Source organism: Osmerus mordax, chromosome 24 (assembly GCF_038355195.1).
Source record: "Osmerus mordax isolate fOsmMor3 chromosome 24, fOsmMor3.pri, whole genome shotgun sequence".
NCBI classification, from domain to species: Eukaryota; Metazoa; Chordata; class Actinopteri; order Osmeriformes; family Osmeridae; genus Osmerus; species Osmerus mordax.
Window position 1 is genome coordinate 11,112,425 of NC_090073.1, and position 19,746 is coordinate 11,132,170.

The 19,746-nt window shown below is 41.5% G+C and overlaps 2 protein-coding genes across 3 annotated transcripts; both read left to right on the top strand.

Moving 5' to 3' along the window:
* The first annotated feature begins 884 nt into the window (after window positions 1-884).
* Window positions 885-3,951, top strand: prdm8b (PR domain containing 8b). The gene is made up of 3 exons (XM_067228249.1): window positions 885-1,103; window positions 1,536-1,767; window positions 2,247-3,951. Exons 1-3 carry the CDS (start codon window positions 885-887, stop codon window positions 3,497-3,499), a joined length of 1,704 nt encoding a protein of 567 aa, XP_067084350.1. The 3' UTR covers window positions 3,500-3,951.
* Window positions 3,952-10,602: 6,651 nt separating this feature from the next.
* Window positions 10,603-17,844, top strand: fgf5 (fibroblast growth factor 5). Of its 2 annotated transcripts, XM_067228166.1 has the most exons (4): window positions 10,603-10,890; window positions 12,109-12,212; window positions 16,328-16,386; window positions 16,522-17,844. In XM_067228166.1, the coding sequence occupies exons 1-4, from the start codon at window positions 10,683-10,685 to the stop codon at window positions 16,688-16,690; spliced, it is 540 nt and encodes a 179-aa protein (XP_067084267.1). In that variant the 5' UTR covers window positions 10,603-10,682; the 3' UTR covers window positions 16,691-17,844. The 2 variants fall into 2 exon arrangements, with proteins under 2 accessions (XP_067084267.1, XP_067084266.1); XM_067228165.1 differs by having other exon boundaries at window positions 16,328-17,844.
* Window positions 17,845-19,746: the final 1,902 nt, after the last annotated feature.

Genomic DNA, 19,746 nt, shown 5'->3' on the forward strand with positions numbered 1-19,746 from the left:
AGACAATCCATGTAACCTAGGCACAATCCTGCGGACTCAAAGGATGTATAGGAGAATGTTTTTCGACCATAAACACACATTCAGAAGTTAAGAAAAATTATAATTAACTCCTCGTACTGCGTTAATTCTAGTCTCACAGGGAAAGTGGTGGATTATGGTAATGAGGAGACATACGTTCCCGGTTGTAGAATGGAGCGGAAGGATCGCTGACATGAAATCAGTGACTGACAGTGCACTAGAAATCAATTCGATAGGCTTTCTTGATTTAACAGGGATAACATCGTTTCTTAATGTGTCTGTGGATGAATACGCTATGAACTCTAAAATTATACATTGAATAGCCTACTGTTGCTTCAACATCCTAAACGTCTATTAAAACGATATATAAAAGCCAATGCTGACAGTAATTATGTAGCGTTGTCATAAAAGTAATGAGAAAAATTTTGGCCCGCTCTTCGGTTAGTGACAATAGCCTACAACCTATAGCTAGAACAGTGTATATCATTAACGATGTTGTAGCCTACATGTTTTGGCACCTAATCTTATGAAAATTCTAATAATAATGTCAATAACAATTAATGTAAATAATAATACTGGCAATACTACACCTTCTAATATCTAAAACCAATATTAATCAATGCACACATTTTGTACACATTGATAGCAACATTAGAAGGCTAAAACAATAATAACTTCTTCAGTAGGCCTACCTGTGGAATAGATGTGTCTGAAGAAAGACGTGCTGATGTAAGCATTCACTTGACCATCCTTGACAGCTGCTTTTGGTCAACTACTCACGGAACAGTGACTTATGCCCAAATCACTAATGCGATTTGTAGTCTATGTTCTCAATCTATGCCACTTTTTCCTTTTCGTAGACAACGATGGAGGAATCAAGCTCCCAAAAATTGGTGTGGGACGGCGACGCCAAAGCAGTACAGCAATGCTTAACGGATATTTTTACAAGCGTCTACACAACATGCGACATTCCAGAAAATGCTATTTTTGGGCCTTGTGTATTGAGCCACACATCTCTGTATGACAGCATAGCCTTCATAGCCCTAAAATCAACGGACAAGCGAACTGCACCTTATATCTTCAGGGTAAGTAAGGACTATATTATTTTAAGCTGCAACACATTTCTGAAATTTGTATATGACAATTTATTTGCTGCAAAACATTTCAGAAATTAGAACAATTTCTTTAAATCTAAGCCTAACCTTAGACAATATTAAGTTATTATGTATGCCTATATATGTCTACTTAATTAAAACGGTGCCTTAACGCATTGTTATTAGGTCACAAGCTTAAAACATGAGAATGTATTATAAAAAATGTGTTGATATCGGAACTTTGACATGAGTGCATGCTGGCAAAACTCACGAATAAAGACAGTCATAATGACAAATTATGTGTCCATATGCAACAAGTATAGTAATCCATGCATTCAAGGTACAATGAATGAGCAGACGCACAATGTTCCGGAAGCGTTTGATCTAACGGCTGTGTGCTCCTTGTCACTGGTTGATGCGCAGGTGGACACCTCGGCGGCCAACAGCACTTCGGAGGGTCTGATGTGGCTACGGCTCGTGCAATCTGCCCGGGATAGGGACGAACAGAACCTTGAGGCCTATGTCAAAAACGGGCAGCTGTTCTACCGGTCTCTCCGGAGAATTGAGAAGGACGAGGAGCTTCTGGTCTGGTACGGGAAGGACTTGATCGAGCTTCTTGTACTGAGTTCGAGCAAAGCGCCTGCCAAAAACAAGAGTGAGTGTGCCACAGCAGTGGGAATTATGACTTCTCTTGATGGAATTTGTTGCTAATCCTAATGTGTTTACAAGTATTGATAACACCCACTGTTGACTTTCTTTAATTTGTAGTGAAAATGTGACAGTATATAATTGTTTTAACCAAAATGACAAGTTAAGATGACTGCTGGGAATTTATAGTATTTAACACGTTCAGATATGTGGGCCTTATACATATATGTTTTTTGAACAGATTAGAAAACAAATGATCACAGCAAGGACCACTCTGTTTTGATTTATCAAGCATGGTCATTAAAATAAACATGATTTAAACAAAAACAAAAATATATTATTGTTGTTATATTAACCCATAATTATGTAATTATTCTAAAAGCTATTACAATAAATAATAATATAGCCTATCTTTCTGGGTTTTTTTCCCCACTACACAGTCAGTTCTCTTGTCTGACTGATCAGAATGTTCCTTTTGTTTTCCAGGTACATCCTCCCATTCCTGTCCTGACTGCAACCAACGTTTCCAGTTTGAGTTCCCCTTCCTGGCTCACCTTAGGTTCCGTTGTACGAAGAGACTACAGAGCATGGCTGGCCCGGATGAGGAGTCTGGTAAGGACAATGTCAGTGAGCGCTCCAACATAACCCCAGCCAGGGCCAGCCCCAAACTAGGCCGGGCCGAGGGCTTCCCCAGCCCCCAGGACAATAGCAAACCCTCCACAGACTTTCACAACCTGGCTCGGGACCTGGAGAACAGCAGGACAAGCCCGCCCAGCGACAAAGAGGCTGAGATCCGCAGCGAGAGCTCAGGGAAGAGGACGTTCTCGGAGACGGAGGAGAGGGAGGGTCCCCGAGCCCCCAGCATGCCTCAATCCAAGTCAAAGGAGGAGCTTGCCAGTTCAGCGCAGAACTACAGAGGGGCCTACGGTCTGGAGGAGAAGCGTCCATCGGGGTCCACAGAGTCGAGCGAGGCAAAGCGAAGCGCCTTTACTGAAGTTAAGAAGTCACCGCAGAGTCTGAAGCAACACAACAGCACCAAAAACCTCCAGAACTCCAATGCAGAGAACAAGGAAGGGAGCCGTCCCAGCAGCAGTCCCCTGGAGAAGCACCTGAACATCAGGCAGGTTCTGTCAGAGACCCAGCCTCCTCAGTCACGCATCGAGGCATCGTCCATCGGCAGCGCCTTCACCTCAGTCGGCCAACAAGGTGAGCAGCGGAAGAGCGCCTTCAGCCAGCCATCACGGTCATCCTTCTCCCAACTTCCCTCGTCCCTCGGGATGCCCCCCAAGCTGCTAGACTGCCACCCCACGGTGGGTGACACCATCTCCTCCAGCAGACTGTACCAGGCTGACCACCTGGCTGCCAAGCTTCAGAGTGCAGAGCTGGGAGCCAACTGCCCGGTACCAGGCGGTATGGCCAAGCAGAGCCCCTTCCTCTACACTGCCTTCTGGCCCAAAAGCTCGGGACCGATCCAGATGCAGATGCCGTCCGCTCTCACCCTGCTGCCGCCCTCATTCACCTCGCTCTGCCTGCCGGCACAGAACTGGTGCGCCAAGTGCAACGCCTCCTTCCGCATGACCTCAGACCTGGTCTACCACATGAGGTCCCACCACAAAAAGGAGTACGCTATGGAGCCACTAGTCAAACGCCGGCGGGAGGAGAAACTCAAGTGCCCCATTTGTAACGAGTCTTTCCGGGAGAGACATCACCTGTCACGTCACATGACCTCCCATAACTGACCTGCAGAGCTGGAGACAGAGAGAAAAACTTCTCGTCTCACTTGGATTTACTGACTTTAACAGAGTGGAGATCTCCTATTAAACCTGTGCACTTGTTTTCACTTTCAACAACAATGCTTTTTTTCTTTTGTCTGTTATTTTTCTTGATTGAGTGTTTTGAGTGTATGCAAATGCATTTTAACCTTTAAAATGAATCTATTTATCATATGAAGCACTTAAATTAGGACATAAAGGGAAGATATGAATATGTGTAAATGTACAGTAAGTTGTATTTTATATTATATTAATACAGATATAGAAAATGATTAAAGATAGTTGCACTTCATGGTTTACAAATCAATTTGTTTTTCATGTCCGCAATGAAAGGTTAAATATTGACACAAATTGGAATATTATGTCTATACTTCAGAGTGCATGTAATATTAAATAGACATTGATTTAAGATGCAGTCTATACAGTACAATGTAAATACCCGTTTGTTTGAAATACAAAGTGTAATATTTTGTGTCGTTGGGAAATAGTTTCAGTGTTTCTTCCTTTTGCTGAAATTTACTACTTGATAGTTTATCTAATCATGGTGAATGCTTTGACAATAAAATAGCTTTATTTTCAGCTGTATTTGTGAAACTTGTTTTTATCCAGAACATCCACCTTCATGAGCGTTGCCATACAGTTACACAGCACAATAGTTCTACTGTGGTTAATTTGGAAGATACATTTGAAACATACAATACATGTTTGTCTACAACAAAGTCTTTTTCACACAACACATAAATGCTGATTTACATTTCTTTAGGTAAAGGAGGGAAGGACCGAAAAAACGGATTTGACCTTGACTAGTAAAACCGCGTGTTTAGCAGGCCTATTCCACGAAAACCCTATTTGATAATAATAATAAGCCTATAAAACTAACTATAATAATACAAAATCACGTATTAAAAATACATATATTTGCGACTGAAAATATTACTTCTAAAAATAATAAATAAACGTTATTCCCTAAACCGTTTTCAGCAGCTTAATAGGCTATATATTCCTAATATACGCCCCTTAAATGTATAATAGCCTATGAATAATATGTTAAAATAGCAACAGGCCCTACAGTTAAGTATAATATATTTTGATATGCTACATGGTGAATTAATGTATTTCATGCCTAACACGTTTTTTCGTTAGGGTTAGGGAAAACATTCGACTGACAAATGTTTTTATCTGATGAAACATTGCTTGTATTCGCTTTGGTAACCTAAATATTCTATTGTCCACACACAACTGTCATTTTCATAAATTATTAGGCTATATTTACATAGAAAACACTTATTTATTGGCATACTTTGAACGGAGTGACGGACGCTAGCTGCATGATGGACCATTTTAAAAGGAATGACCCCACAACAACATCATTTCCATTAGGCTGTGATGGCTTAGCACAAGAACCCATGCGCAGTGGACCTTTGTTCTGAGTCACAATATGTTTCTCATCCTTAACCCGTCTGTCTTAGGCTATAAATGACACATCAAATACTTGTTTATGATTAATAGAAGTTAACATCAACGTATTATCGCGAATTTCATTTAAAACGTATAGAAGGCCAATACTAGTAAATAACATGAGTAGCTTAACATGAAATACAAAAAATAATCTATGAACATTTGTATAGGGAGTTTAAACAATAAAAAGTATTGCCGTAGGCTATTACAAACTCCAGAGCAGACGATGCATGTTGTGAACTAGGCGTCTAAATGAAGCTCAACACTGATATCATGTGGGCACAATAGGAACTACAAACTGTAATGCAATGTTCCCGGAGCCGCCAAACGATGACAAAATAAAGACATTAGCCTATTGAAATATCGAAGCACCAAGTGAAAATAGTTTCAGCAGTATAATCAAACATATAGAACACTTGTAATCTTTGAATGGTGCCATGTTTTGTCAACTTTGCATCACGATCAAATGTTTAATCGATGTTTAATCAAATGTTTAATGTTCAGTCGAAAGGTAGCTATCAATAATATTTGATAACTTCTAATGACCTATTTTTATAAAAGATTGAATTTAACCACTTTTATTTTGAATTGATCACTCCATTGTGGACTGGCTGTGGGTTGTTTCAGAAGTGTAGCCGATTGACGTGACAATGAGATGATGTTTCTACTTCAAAGGTGTAAGCGGCTAAGGTAAAGTAACCTACGTCTATTGTTTTCTGGCTCTTGGTCCGGACGGTTTTCGGACGAAAAAACATAAACGGCCACACTGGTGAGTCTTTTTTAGCAACAATTTCCAACAACGATAGGTTGTTTTTGAGCTAGGGAGAGAGCACGCCTGTCAGTTGCCCATGCAACTTCTACCTATGTGCTGTGCTGTCCTGGCTGTTTGCACTTAAAGATGCTGTAAAGTGGAATTGAAAATTAGCTTTAAGTTCATCACACCACAGAAGAATGTGTTGTTACTGACATAACAGCAAAAAGTCCTCATTGTTCACATCTGGGTCTCTTCCTCTCTTGTACCCGCCTAGAGACACACGCACACACACACTCACTCATATTCACAAACACACTCATATACAAACACACATATACACACTCATACACACTCACACACTCATATACACACTCACGCACTCCTATACACACTCTCACACAATCACTCCTATACACAAAATCACACAATCACTCATATACACACATACACCCTCACAATCTTTCTAAGTTTCTCTGTGGAGCAAGTACCTGTGATCTGCATGCCTGCATCTCTGAATTCTTACATGTAGTCATTTAGCAGACGCTCTTATCCAGAGCGACTTACAGTAAGTACAGGGACATTCTCCCCGAAGCAAGTAGGGTGAAGTGCCTTGCCCAAGGACACAACGTCATTAGGCACAGCCCGGAATCGAACCGGCGACCTTCTGATTACTAGCCCGATTCTCTAACCGCTCAGCCACCTGACTCCTAATTCTTGGCATCGCAGCAAAAGAAAATCCAAGAGGAGGATAGCTATTTGGGTTACACCTGTTTTCCCCCCTCAAGCTCTCTTTACAGTAGGCCGACAGTACACACTTGAGTCTCAAAACACAGCCAGACTATCAATGTGAAGCAGGGTTAGGGTATCCAGTCCAATAGAATTATATGTAAAACTGTCAATGAAGGGAGTCAGGTGGCTGAGCGGTGAGGGAATCGGGCTAGTAATCCGAAGGTTGCCAGTTCGCTTCCCGGTCATGCAAGCTGACGTTGTGTCCTTGGGCAAGGCACTTCACCCTACTTGCCTCGGGGGAATGTCCCTGTACTTACTGTAAGTCGCTCTGGATAAGAGCGTCTGCTAAATGACTAAATGTAAATGCAATGAAAGATCTATAAGCCAGCATTGCATTGTCTTGCATAATTATGGCTTTGTAGTCATAATGGGCCCATTTGACACACTTGTGGTCCTCAGATATGAGGTGGTGTCAGATATGACTGATGTATTCACTGGCCAGCAATGTCAGATTTAGTGCTGCTGAGAGGTTGTTGTGCATGCTGGTGGGGGTCAGCAATGCGGGAGGGGAACTGTCTCTCTGTACTCTCTGTCTCTCTGTACATGGCCAGTGTGACACTAACCCTAACAGGTTAGATGAGGGTCCAGGGTCATGGCCAGTGTGACAGGTTAGATGAGGGTCATGGCCAGTGTGACAGGTTAGATGAGGGTCATGACCAGTGTGACAGGTTAGATGAGGGTCATGGGTCATGGCCAGTGTGACAGGTTAGATGAGGGTCATGGGTCATGGCCAGTGTGACAGGTTAGATGAGGGTCATGGGTCATGGCCAGTGTGACAGCAGGTGTGGGGTGATTCTCTTCATCCTTCAGTTAATGGAAGTCCTTTCTGAGTGTGTCTCACCTCTTTTACATTTACATTTTGTCATTTAGCAGACACCCTTATCCAGAGCGACTTACAGTGAGTACAGGGACATTTCCCCGAGGCGAGTAGGGTAAAGTGCCTTTCCCAAGGACACAACGTCATTTTGCACAGCCGGGAATCGAACCAGCAACCTTGGGCACCACAAACGTGGTTTCATGTTGTTTATTTGAAAAGCTCATTCATACAACATTAAGTATATATACTGAAGGGGCTGTTAGTGATGCCAACATTGACTGTAAAAGTTTCCTTGGCACAGTACCATCTGATACTTTGTGACGAGTGCCTATTGATATCCTGGGAATCTAGGGAATGGAGTAGGGGGTTATATGTGTGTCTGTATATTCAAGTGCATGTGTATGTGTGTGTGTGTATTTGTGTGTGTCTGTCAATGAGTCCTCAGCGCCAGAGGGCCAGGTGCCTGTCCCTTCAGGACACAGTCACTCGTGGCCTGGCTTGTATATTGACAGGCCCCCATCAGTGCTTAAGCCCCCACCCCAGCCCGAACATTGACAGGTGGCTGTGTGTGCGACAAATGAACAGGTGTCTCTTTGTTAACTCAGGTCATTGGATTCTGAGTGAATATGACGGCTCCCCCAGCTCATTAAGGAGAGATCCTGAGCTCTCAGCCAGACGTTTAGATGGCCATGCTGATTAAATGCCTGGCTAATCTACGGAATAGGGGGAGGGAGGTTGGGGATGGGGGGGTAAACCACGAGGGTTCTAACACACACATACTCACACACACATACAACACACAAACCCCTCATGAACCCTGTTATTTGTCTTTGACCGTTTCAGAGCGAGGCCTGCCCCTTTGAACTTGCCCGAGGCAGAATTATTAGCCATGTTCCAGAGCACGCAGGCAGTATTCAGGGGCAGGTTGTGTCTGTCTCCAGCATGGTGTCAGCGTTCTGCCCCATGCCAGGACAGAATGTGGAATGTTTCAGGAGACATGTTTACAGGGTTCCGGCAGGTTCTGGAAGGGTTCCCAATGATGGGACATGCTCTCAGGGATTGTCCAGCATATTTGTTTGAGCATATAATGACACAGTTGATTGAACAATTGTATCCAGTTGGCCAGAGTAAATACAGTGAACCAGCCCAAATGGGTTTGTGTTTGTATGCATAAGTGTTTTAACACTGAGTTTGGTTGTGACAGGGTTCTAGGAGACTTCTATAAAATGGAAGCTGAAACCACAAGCTTGGGTAAAATCTGTGTTTTTTATTTTTGTCATTTAGCAGACGCTCTTATCCAGAGCGACTTACAGTAAGTACAGGGACATTTCCCCGAGGCGAGTAGGGTAAAGTGCCTTTCCCAAGGACACAACTTCATTTTGCACAGCCGGGAATCGAACCAGCAACCTTCTGATTACTAGCCCGATTCCCTAACCGCTCAGCCACCTGACTCCCTGACCTGTATATATTGTGTTGTTTTTTATTTGAAATACACAAAACAATGTCATAATATACAGTGCAGGTAGGGGCAGAGGGTTTCTTGAAGCCTCCGCTTGAATTTGATTAACATTTATCAAGAACACAGAAAATAATATGGCTACATAAAAGTGACGGAAAACTAAGTAACTAACATTAAAATAAAAGCAAAAAATGTGTGTGGGTTTGGGTATATCTACTTGTATATTATATTAACTTGTATTTACATATTGTATTTTTTTATTCAAGACTGTTACAAAGCATTGCCCCAAATTCCATGTACACAGTGCAACGTTACTTGCTTTGATGGCAAAGCTGGTAAAAGCTGGGATCTATAGGGTGGTGGGATCAATCAGGATCCTCTGTGTTTAGACAACTAGTGGATTACCTCACTGGTACTGGAATGCCTCGTGGAATGAATGAGCATTACAACCATGTGACTAAACAGTGCCCTGTTGTTTACATAGAGGGTAATACAGGCGTGCTATGTGTGTAACAATTAGTTCTGGCACAAGTGGCCTGTACCCAGGCCGGCCCTGCCATCCTTAATCCACAGTGTGAGATCATCTAACTGAGACACAGGAGCCCTCCTCTGTCAACAGTCCACCTCAGTGGAACAATGCTGACTGGTTCTGAAGTCAAGTTTGACAATATTCTTAAGGTTAAACTCACAAAATAACTTGGTCGGTGACATTTCATATGAAAATCTTGATTGTTGGCAATACTATCAGCAACCATACCTTCATAGATGTGAGGTATTGTTGTTCGATTGTCATTTAATGCTCAACACGTGTGTGGTAGGGAAGGGGAGTCACAGTGATGTTTTTTTTTATTAAAACCATTACTACAGTTAATGTACAGCACAACACTTAAAAGTTGTCTCAATGATTTAGGGACAACAACACAACAGGGGACGTCCTGAGAGGAGCGCGCTGCGTGGTGTCCAACATCGTTCCTTATTCCTTTTACTCTCGAACTGCTCTGAACGTAAAGTGGAAAAGGTTGTTTTTGTCAACAACATCTTAACAATAGCTCATGACTGAAAATGTTGAAAGCATTAATATCTATTTTAGAGCTTAATGAATTAAAGGTTAGTTAAATCTGGAGGTATTAGGATCAAAGCACATGATTTGACTAAAACCATATCATCCCACTAAAAGGTATGTTACCGACGTGGCATTAGGCTACACGTCACATTCAGGGTTTAGTGGCAGGCGCATTTCTTGACCCGAACCATTTCAACATGCCCCCCTGGTCGGTGAATATATAAAGAGGTCTAAAAACCCATGCTTTTGAACATTCGAATGGTAAACCTCACAAACGAAACCTGAAGATCTGTATCTATTTTAGACTCCGTCCCCCATAGTTTCTCGTCGCACACCACAGCGCAACCTTCCAACAGCCTATCTCCGATTTCGAAAGAAGTCAAGTGATTCAACTCTCTCTCGCTTTCAGTAATGAATTATTAGTGTGCCCTGTTGATCTATTAAAACTATGTCTCCTTGTGCGTAAAAATGCCGCGCATACTGTGCCTGGCACGGAGTACTTGGTAAATGCAGAACCACAAGTTCGTCTTGTATCGTTGGTATGGGTCGATATTGAGCAGGATTGATCTTTCAATGAGAAAATCCAAATGTAAGAGCGTCCTTTAGAACTCAAGCATAGATCAAGCAGTGAGATCATTCGTGTTATAAATATCTCGTTCCGGCAGAACTACTCCTGCTGACGCAGGCTAGGTAATGCCCACGAGCGCTGGAACTGTGTGTGCGCACGTTTCCTCGCTCACAGTGCTCACAATCAGTAAAATGCTAAAACTGGCATAGCAAAGACAGACACCCGAGTACCTTTTTGTAAGAATGAATGTTCCTCTTTGTCTTTTTACCTTCACTCAATTGATTTACCTGACTGGATCGAAGTACGTTTCCTTGGAGGACCTGCCTCAGGAGGAGGGTATCAACTCGGGACGCAGGACTTGCAGGCTCTACTGCAGGGTTGGGATTGGCTTCCATCTTCAGATTCACCCCGATGGTAGAGTCAACGGCAGTCATGAACCCAATCAGTTAAGTAAGTTTTAAATGTTTCTCTATTAAAACACTGCATCATACATTTCAGGCGATATATTAACTGAACAGACGTCAGGTTGAGAAAGGATTGTTTTGGAAGCTTGTAATAAATATGGTTAGACTGGAGACCTTTACAGTAGCCTATACATTACAGTCACAAATATAGTTCTATTGCTGCACCTATACTTAGGAAATGGTTGACTGAACCAAACCATCTGCTTTAGATGTCTGGTTTGTGACTGGGGCAGTTGTCAGGTACGTAACAGGTGCAGCAGAAGGAACCAGGATCCAGACTCCAACCAGGAGTGGAGAGGAGCAACACTGTTCATCACACCCTGGTTATCATTGTTTGTGTTCATCTGGGACATGAAGAAAAACGGATTTGAATATAAAGAAATTTGGTGTTAAGTCTTGTCATGCTAGATCAATGCTTAAAAATATATTCACATCAAAAAACCAATCACTTGTAACAGTCTACTTTGTTAATGTTGTAAAATGACTCAACCATAATACATTGACTATATATTATATAAATGTATGCTCAAGTTAGAATATAGATATTTATTCATGCAGCAAGACTGTGGATATGTGTCATTTCTCATACAGATTCATAAAAGAAGACTAAAGCTTGAAAATTGACTTTCTCCCCAATTTCATGGTCCTCTTTAGAAGGGTTGTCAGATTACATGAGCTCTGCAGAGATATGTATATAGCTATGGCTACGACATGTCAGTGCAGGAGACAGCAAGGATAAAGGTTATTGTGATTGAAAATCACAATTGACTCTCGCAAGACCATAGAATATTGATTACACAGGCATCCATCTCAGAACAAAATAGTTACTATATTATGCAATGTTACCCAGATACCCAGATTCAATTTGTAATTTTTAACCAAAGCCATAACCAAATGCATTTCAGACCTATGGCTAAACCCTTTGAAATAATATTACTGTCTATGCTAAAGATCTTCTATTTTAAGGTTAGATTGTTGAATAAATATGATATGTTGTTTGGAATTGTAAACATTTTTACTCCATCAAAGCCAAGGCTGGGGTCTTTATCAGTGCTTCCTAAAGAAATTAGCTCTACAGTACCCTGAGAGAAACCTTTCAGCAGGGTAAAGGTGTAAACCACTAGTACTTTCATCCCTGTTGCCAGATAAAGCCATGTTAATGGAGGATCCATCAATCCTCTAAATGCTTTGTTTGTCTTTTTAGGTGTTCTGGAGCTCTTTGCCATTTCTCAAGGGGTCATAGGCATAAAAGGAGTCCACAGTGACAGATTTCTGGCCATGAATAAAAGGGGAAGGCTACATGCTATTGTAAGTATATCCCACAACATTTTAAAATGGAACCAAACCTTTGACTACTCATTGCCCTAAAATGAACTTCTGTGTGGTAACACACAGTCTAAACACTGCTCATATCCTGAATGTTTAATACATTTAGTCATTTAGCAGACGCTCTTATCCAGAGCGACTTACAGTAAGTACAGGGACATTCCCCCCGAGGCAAGTAGGGTGAAGTGCCTTGCCCAAAGACACAACATCATTTGACACAGCCGGGAATCGAACTGGCAATAACCGCTCAGCCACCTGACTCCCCTAGTTGATAATGCCTTAATAATGCCATTTCATTTAGCATAGTTAGTTAAGCTTTATTATATAACATATGTTAATGGTGTAGATATAGCATTGGTGTATAGATGTAATGCTGTGGTCCTCAATGACTAGTTATCTCTATCTGAGAGTGATACCAGGATTTCAGAGTGTGTATTTTCTGGAGACTTTCATGTTTCCCTTCCTAGTTATGTTTCTATTCTGGCTGCAGCATCATCCAGTACTACTCCATACTTGTGACAAGACCAGGAGTTTAGGAGGTAGCATAGGAGCTTTGGCTGGCAGATAGAAATGTGTGTGTGTGTATCATCATGTGTTAATGGGAAGGGGAGATTAGTCCCAGCCTGGGCCAGCAGATAATACACAAAGTGAGAGGAAGGAGGGAGAGGAAGGTTGGGTCTATCTATATGTTGGGTAAACAACAGGCAGAAATTAGAGCAGCTGCAGAGTCTGTTGCTGCTGCACAGTCTGTCTCTGCTGAACCAGGGCTAATTTTCCTTCCTGCACAGGATTATTTAACAGCTCTTACAACCCAGGAGGGGGCTGGGGGCTAGGGTTATTTGGTGACACACTGTCTTTACACTGTTGCGCTCTCTGTCATATAATGTTTCATAGAGACGGTCCCTTGAACATCAGCCTTAAAATGTTTAACTATGTTATAAATTAGTTTAATGACCTTAATTGCAAATGACATTAATTATCGTTTACTATTGCTGATCATAATTCTGAGCAGGACTTGCGCACCATCAACATTGAGTGTATCTTTCGAGCTAGCATGTCATGTTTACATTAAAAGGTACTGAACTTAGGTCTGCAGCACAGTAGATAATCATTAAGATAACATTTAGAAAAGCATCTCTTGATATTAATCCAATCAGGGACTCAAATGTGCTTTTAAAGATACACAAATTTTCAGAATGTTGCACCATGAAAACAAACTTATCAACGAGCCTATCCAGTGTTGTTTTAACCCTGCCCAGCTCTGACGTGGCTAACTTTGGGGATCATGGGAAAGGGAGGTTTTAAAGAGTGTAACGAATCCGTCAGGGCACACGGCAGGTTAGGCAGCTGTGCAAGCATTATGATTTTCATAATAAAATGTCTAGTATCTGGTCTCTGGGCGTTAGACTTCAACAACACCACAGCAATGCTTTGGTTGGGTCTCTTTCTGGTCATTCTCATTGTGCACAGATGTACATTGGGAAGGAGTGAGTGAGTGCTGGTAGGAGGTAGATGATGAATTAACATCAAGTTGTTCCAGTATGTCTCTGCTCTGTGTGGCTGGCTAGTTACAATCTGTCTTTCTGGCTAGTTGCAGTATGCACACACGCCTCAGTGATAAGACCATGAACACCAAATTAGAGTTTCAATTAACAGCATTGGAATCCATGCATAGCCATCACTGAGATCCACATAGTTCTTTCATTACTATTATAAACAATTTCCTTAAAGCAAAGTAGATGAACAACTTAAAACTTGATGCACTTCAGATGTTTGGGTTTGTCGACTTGTGACTGGCATGTTTACAAAATACTGTAATAGCATAATTTTCTGTTACGCTGCACTCGTCAGCAAAGCAAAACAGTTATTGTTATTGCAGAATGGCGGAGGTTATATAAGGCATTGTATTGTGCAATTGAGCATCCTTAGATACATGATAGTTTCCCACCAAAGGTATTTTTAGCTCTTAAAGACAGAATGCTTAGCCAACATCTCATCATATCGGAGTATTAGCTACTTGGTTTATATGTGATTTAGTTAAATCACTGGGCTGGTGGTAACATAGTAATGTATTAATCAACATTGAATGAACCAGCAAACTGTAACAATATCAGAGTGAGTGACTGAAATGCTCATTGTTCTCTCACTAACTGTTTTGGTTAGCACTGACATTTTGTGAAGTCTTTATCAAACCACTTCTGTACAACAAGCTACAACCTCTGTAGAACAATCAACCTCTGTGCAACAAGCAGCAACCTCTATGCAACAAGGCATGATTGAAGAGTGAAGGGAGGCTGCAGCATCTGTCCCTCTCCAGCTTCTCGGTATCTTACATTTACATTTAGTCATTTAGCAGACGCTCTTATCCAGAGCGACTTACAGTAAGTACAGGGACATTCCCCCGAGGCAAGTAGGGCCTTGCTCAAGGACACAACGTCAATTGGCATGACCGGGAATCGAACTGGCAACCTTCGGATTACTATCCCGATTCCCTCACCGCTCAGCCACCTGACTCCCACATTTTGGTCGGATCAAGTTATTTTGTGCCTAATGAGTTCTGGACCAGCACAAAGGAGGCTCTGCTCCCGTCAGTCAATGCATCTCTTTGATAGGAAAGTCATTTCTATGACTTTGAGCCGGGAACCACAGATGAAAGTAAATCTTAGCAATTATTTCATAACCCCCATCATGGGGGCAATCTGCTGGTCCATGTCTACTACAGTATTAGCACTCGCCGCTGTTCAGTAGCCTGTTTTGCCAACGCTAACACAGTCAAACCATAAAGTGGTTCGGTTCCACAGGCTACTAATTTGAGGCTGTACATATTGGTTAACAAAACTATGACAGATTGTTAAAATATGTTTAAGCTCTGTTGTGATTTGGCCTCAAACCCCACTCTATTTCTGTGATGAAATACAATGATGGTGATTGCTGAATCAATCAACCATTTATGCCAAAAGGTCTAGTACTGTGCTGTGGAAAAATCCAGCTAAAAGGCCAAAAGACAAATTTACAGGGAATTGTCAGGGTTGATGATAAATTAATCACATAAATATCCTGAGAAATTTGCATGCATGGCATACATTTTGTTTTTGTAAACAACTGGGCAGGTAATAGGACTCTGTGACTTTATGGTGTTGTACAGCACCCCACTCAGCAACAATGCAAACTCTCAGAAGCTTTTACACCTGAGATCACCAATATTGCCCTAGGAGGAAAGGATACATTCACACTGTCTTTTATGGGCAAAATTTACTCACATTTACCGGCCCGTAAACAATTTTGCCAGCCAGTCGGGAAGCAACCCTTCTGCCGACCCCTATACATGAATATCATGCTTAAAAATATTTGCACGTTTCTCACATAAATTGTGTGTGGGTGTGTGTGTGGTTGGTTGGTTGCAGCAGCACAATCAGTCAGAGATTTGCAAGGAAATTAACGTCATCATTTAAATGTGTCTTGGAGGCTGCGTTACTTTTGAGATGCTTGTTTGATGAGAAACTTCCTGTAAGAGGATAGGAGGCTATAGTTTTTTTTCTTCCCTCAGACATAAAAGCAATTATCTAATCAGGGACTTGCAGGAGAAACATGGTTTAGGTAACATGGTAGTAAGTCAACAAATCCCCAGATGTCAGCCAGCTGAGGTGTGTTTACATCAGGATCATTACAAAAGGTCCAGCATGATCCACTTGGGCACTGAAGTGTTATTGCAGCTAGGGTAAAGCATTTAGAACTCGCAGGGCTTGTTTCCACAAAGAGAGTGATCCTGAAGAAAAAGAAAATACAGTCCCAGATAAGATTAAAAAGATGTCTGAGATATCTGATCTTCAAGGCTGATGTCCATGTTGCTCATGTCGTATATTAAAGTTAGATGGCCTGGTATTAATTGTTAATAAAATGATAATATTACATGGACAGAAAAAGGCTGAAATGTCTGAAAGCGGAACTCAGTCATTTAATCCCTTAAACACCCATGGTCCCCATCACAAAAACACCAAAGCCATAAATAGGTGCTGGTTCCTAGGAAACTGTAGGCTGGATTGTGATTCACGAATTGTCTATTAATTTGTCATGGTAACATATGCTTTTTATTTCAGGAGCGATTCACAGATGACTGCAAGTTCAGGGAGCGCTTTCAGGAGAACAGCTATAACACGTACGTCTCAGTGGCCCACTGGAACCACAGGACCGGCCGTGAGTGGTTTGTGGCGCTCAATAAAAGGGGGAAAGCTAAAATGGGCTCCAGCCCAAGAGTGAAATCCCAACATGTTTCCACACACTTCCTCCCCAGGCTGAACCTGCATGAACAGAGTGAGCGTGGCTTCACCATCACAGACAGCAGGAGAACAGAGAGGAAGAGTTGTCCACCACCGCCCAAACCTCCCTCGTCCAACATCTATAACGGCATGCACAAGCGTGCGCAGACAGTCAAGTACTGGCCGAAGTTTAGATTTGGATAGACTGATGACTGGGATTCATCCAGCGATTTACTTTTATATGGTCACATACAGACTTGTTTTGTCCTCAAAGTAAGGATTCACCTTTGAGTGATTAAATTATACGCATTCCAGTTATCTGAAAATGTTGTTCAAATCTAAAGGGCTGTACAATCTAACTTTGAGTTGTAAAACTGCTGTGATGGTAGTTGGTTAAAACATTTTCGAAGGGTGTCACTTTTTGTGAACCAAGAATTGTATGCACTGTTTTGTCTGGCACCATATTTCCTTAATATTGTAGTTTAGTCATTTTGCCTGGCACAGAAGACTTCAAATGCGAATAATCCAGGACTGGTGTAATACGCACACAATGTAAAGTGTAATCATGTGAAAGGATTGATACATATCAGATCCTAATGCCATGTTAAAAATATTCTTTTTTTTACCTTCCAACATACCACAGCATATGGTACTTTAATACAATAGAAACTGAGACCAGGTCCAGGGGTATGTCTGATTTGTCTTAAACTGTCTAATCCTCCTTTGTTTAATACTGTCTGGTTTACATAAGTATTTATATAACATGCTGTTCCAATACTGGATGACAGAAAATACCTTCAAACATCTCCCAAAGAAGGCAAACACGTGTATTCCTTGCAGTATATACAACTTTTGGCTTAAGCATGGCCCAAATGTCAAAAGAGTTAAAGTTTTAGCTTCATACCATAAAGTATTTCAATAGTAAAATAAATAAAGATAAGGACAAAACATGAGGTCATCAGAAATGATCATCACACCATATGATGTTGAAGCAGAAAAAGCATATTCTATGATCCTCTCCTCCCCTTTTCTCCTCTACTCCTCCACTCCCTGCTTTCAGACTTAGAAACAAGTTCAGGAAAAGAGGAGGCACCCAGCCTTCTCTCCTCAAGGACAGCTGGAGGATCAGGTAGAACAAGGTCCATCAAACTATCATTTTAGTGGCCGGCTGTCACCCAGTCACTCCTCCCAGAGGATAGAGATGCCGAACCAGACTGGTGCCCTGCGCTGGAGAAGGCCCCCAGGTGTATCAGATGGCAGACAGCTGCGGCTGTCGAAGGGGAGTTGAGATTCAGACTAGACAACACCCTCAGAACTATGTATTGTGCCTACATCATCTTGGATTTTGACTGATTTGAGTTGGGAAATAGTTGTTCATATTATGATTAATGTATAATGTGAATCCTCTTGTAGTTGTACAAGGTGCTTTGATGAATGGATTGTTGTTAGCATAACTGTTTAATGCACACAGCCCATGCTATTAAGATAGTTAAATCAGGTTTCTTCAACCTGTTTTTCGTCCGGGCCCGCCCGCGGGACCGAAAACACTGCCCCCTACTCCCCCCTGTTACTACGCACTAAATATATTTTTTAGACTACTACACATGTTATACATCATTGGAAAGCTACGATTCTTGTGCTTGTAGATATGTAAACCATTTCAAGATCGAGTCACAACAACAAGTTTAGTCAACGTCTTTGTCCAGTCACCACTTTGGTGTTGTTTACAAAGCCAAACTTCTCTACTTACCCTCGAAGGTTCCGTGTCGTCCAGGTATGCAAACAACACATCAAAACTTGATCTGCGTACATTCCCAAGGGTTCAAAGTATCTAACCATGTAAAGTAATTCGTCCAAATACAATGTTTTACGTTCATGAATAGCCATTATCCTTTGTTTCATTATGCAAGTTAGCCGACGGAAGAAACAACTTGTTCACATAAAAGTGTTATTTTCTCCGGCTAGCAACGGAGTATTTACGATATGAAGGCATCAAAATGTCCGTTGAACCCTCCCCTTTTGATTGACACCTTGTTTGACCCAATAGGAGCTTCCATGCCCCGTTGACAGCCCTCTAAAGCCAACTAGGTCTGTGCGGCTCTGAAATTAGGTCGTTAGCCTTGTAGCTGACAGCAAGCTGAAAATGCCAATACCTCATTTGTATGTGTCTGTGGAGCCTTCAAAATAAAGGTCGATTGCGCAATATGGTTGACAGAATCAGTGTTCTTTGTGCGCCAATCCTGGAAATCAGATAAAGCACTCCAATGTGTTCATGCTTCAGTTTTTGTGTTTCAATAATACTAATTAGGGATTTAGCTATTATATATGATAGTTCTAAGTACCACCTTTCATTAGAGATAACAATTATGAAAAATAATACCTTTTTATCCTAAGTATTTGACCTTGGTTACAAAGGGTACATTTTGGAGTCTCCAAAAGGCCCTTTTAGAAAACACCTGGATGTACTCTTATAAAAACATCTGTCAAATATGAATATATTGTGGTATTATGTTTGACTTTTGATTTGAATTGGATAAGGCTTCAACCTGTGGTACAATTTAGTCTTCCAGCTAATACCTACCACCTCTAGGCCTCTTCAGGCCTCTGTTTTCAAAAACAAAATCTAGGCGGAAATAGAAACTTTCACTTTCCTTGTGTTCAAGCTTCTATTACTCAACACCAGTAGGACTGACAGGGGTCCTGACAACAGGGGAAATAACTTCAGAGTGTCAGCTTTCAAAAGAGATCATTTACATGCATGTACTCCAAATGGTTCAAGAACAGCTTTCAATTTACTTTGGGTATGCTGTTCAGGCGTTTTCAGGCAAATTTAACAGGATTATGAAAAGGTTAAAAATATATTTTCACTTTGTGTCTTCCATGATTCAGTTTGTCAGTTCTCTTTATATTACTTTATACCAATTGTGACAAATTGTAATTGTGTGTGCTTGCCTTCGGCAAGGGCACAACCTTTGTTCTCTCACATATATATTTTTATTATTATTGTTTATTTTCGCACCCCCAAGGATCCCTCAATATTTGGACTACATACACAACGGCGGTGTCAAAAGGTTCGTCTTGGTAGCGATTGCGTTGGTTGTATTTTTATTTACGTTCCATTGGATGATTTAAGTTCAAATTACGTTTTTGCGGCGAAAAGTGAAGCTAACAGTGGCTAACTTGCTAGCCACAGTCACTGACGTCACTACGTCACTAACGTCACTACGTCACTAACGTCACTAACATCACGAAAACAGGCG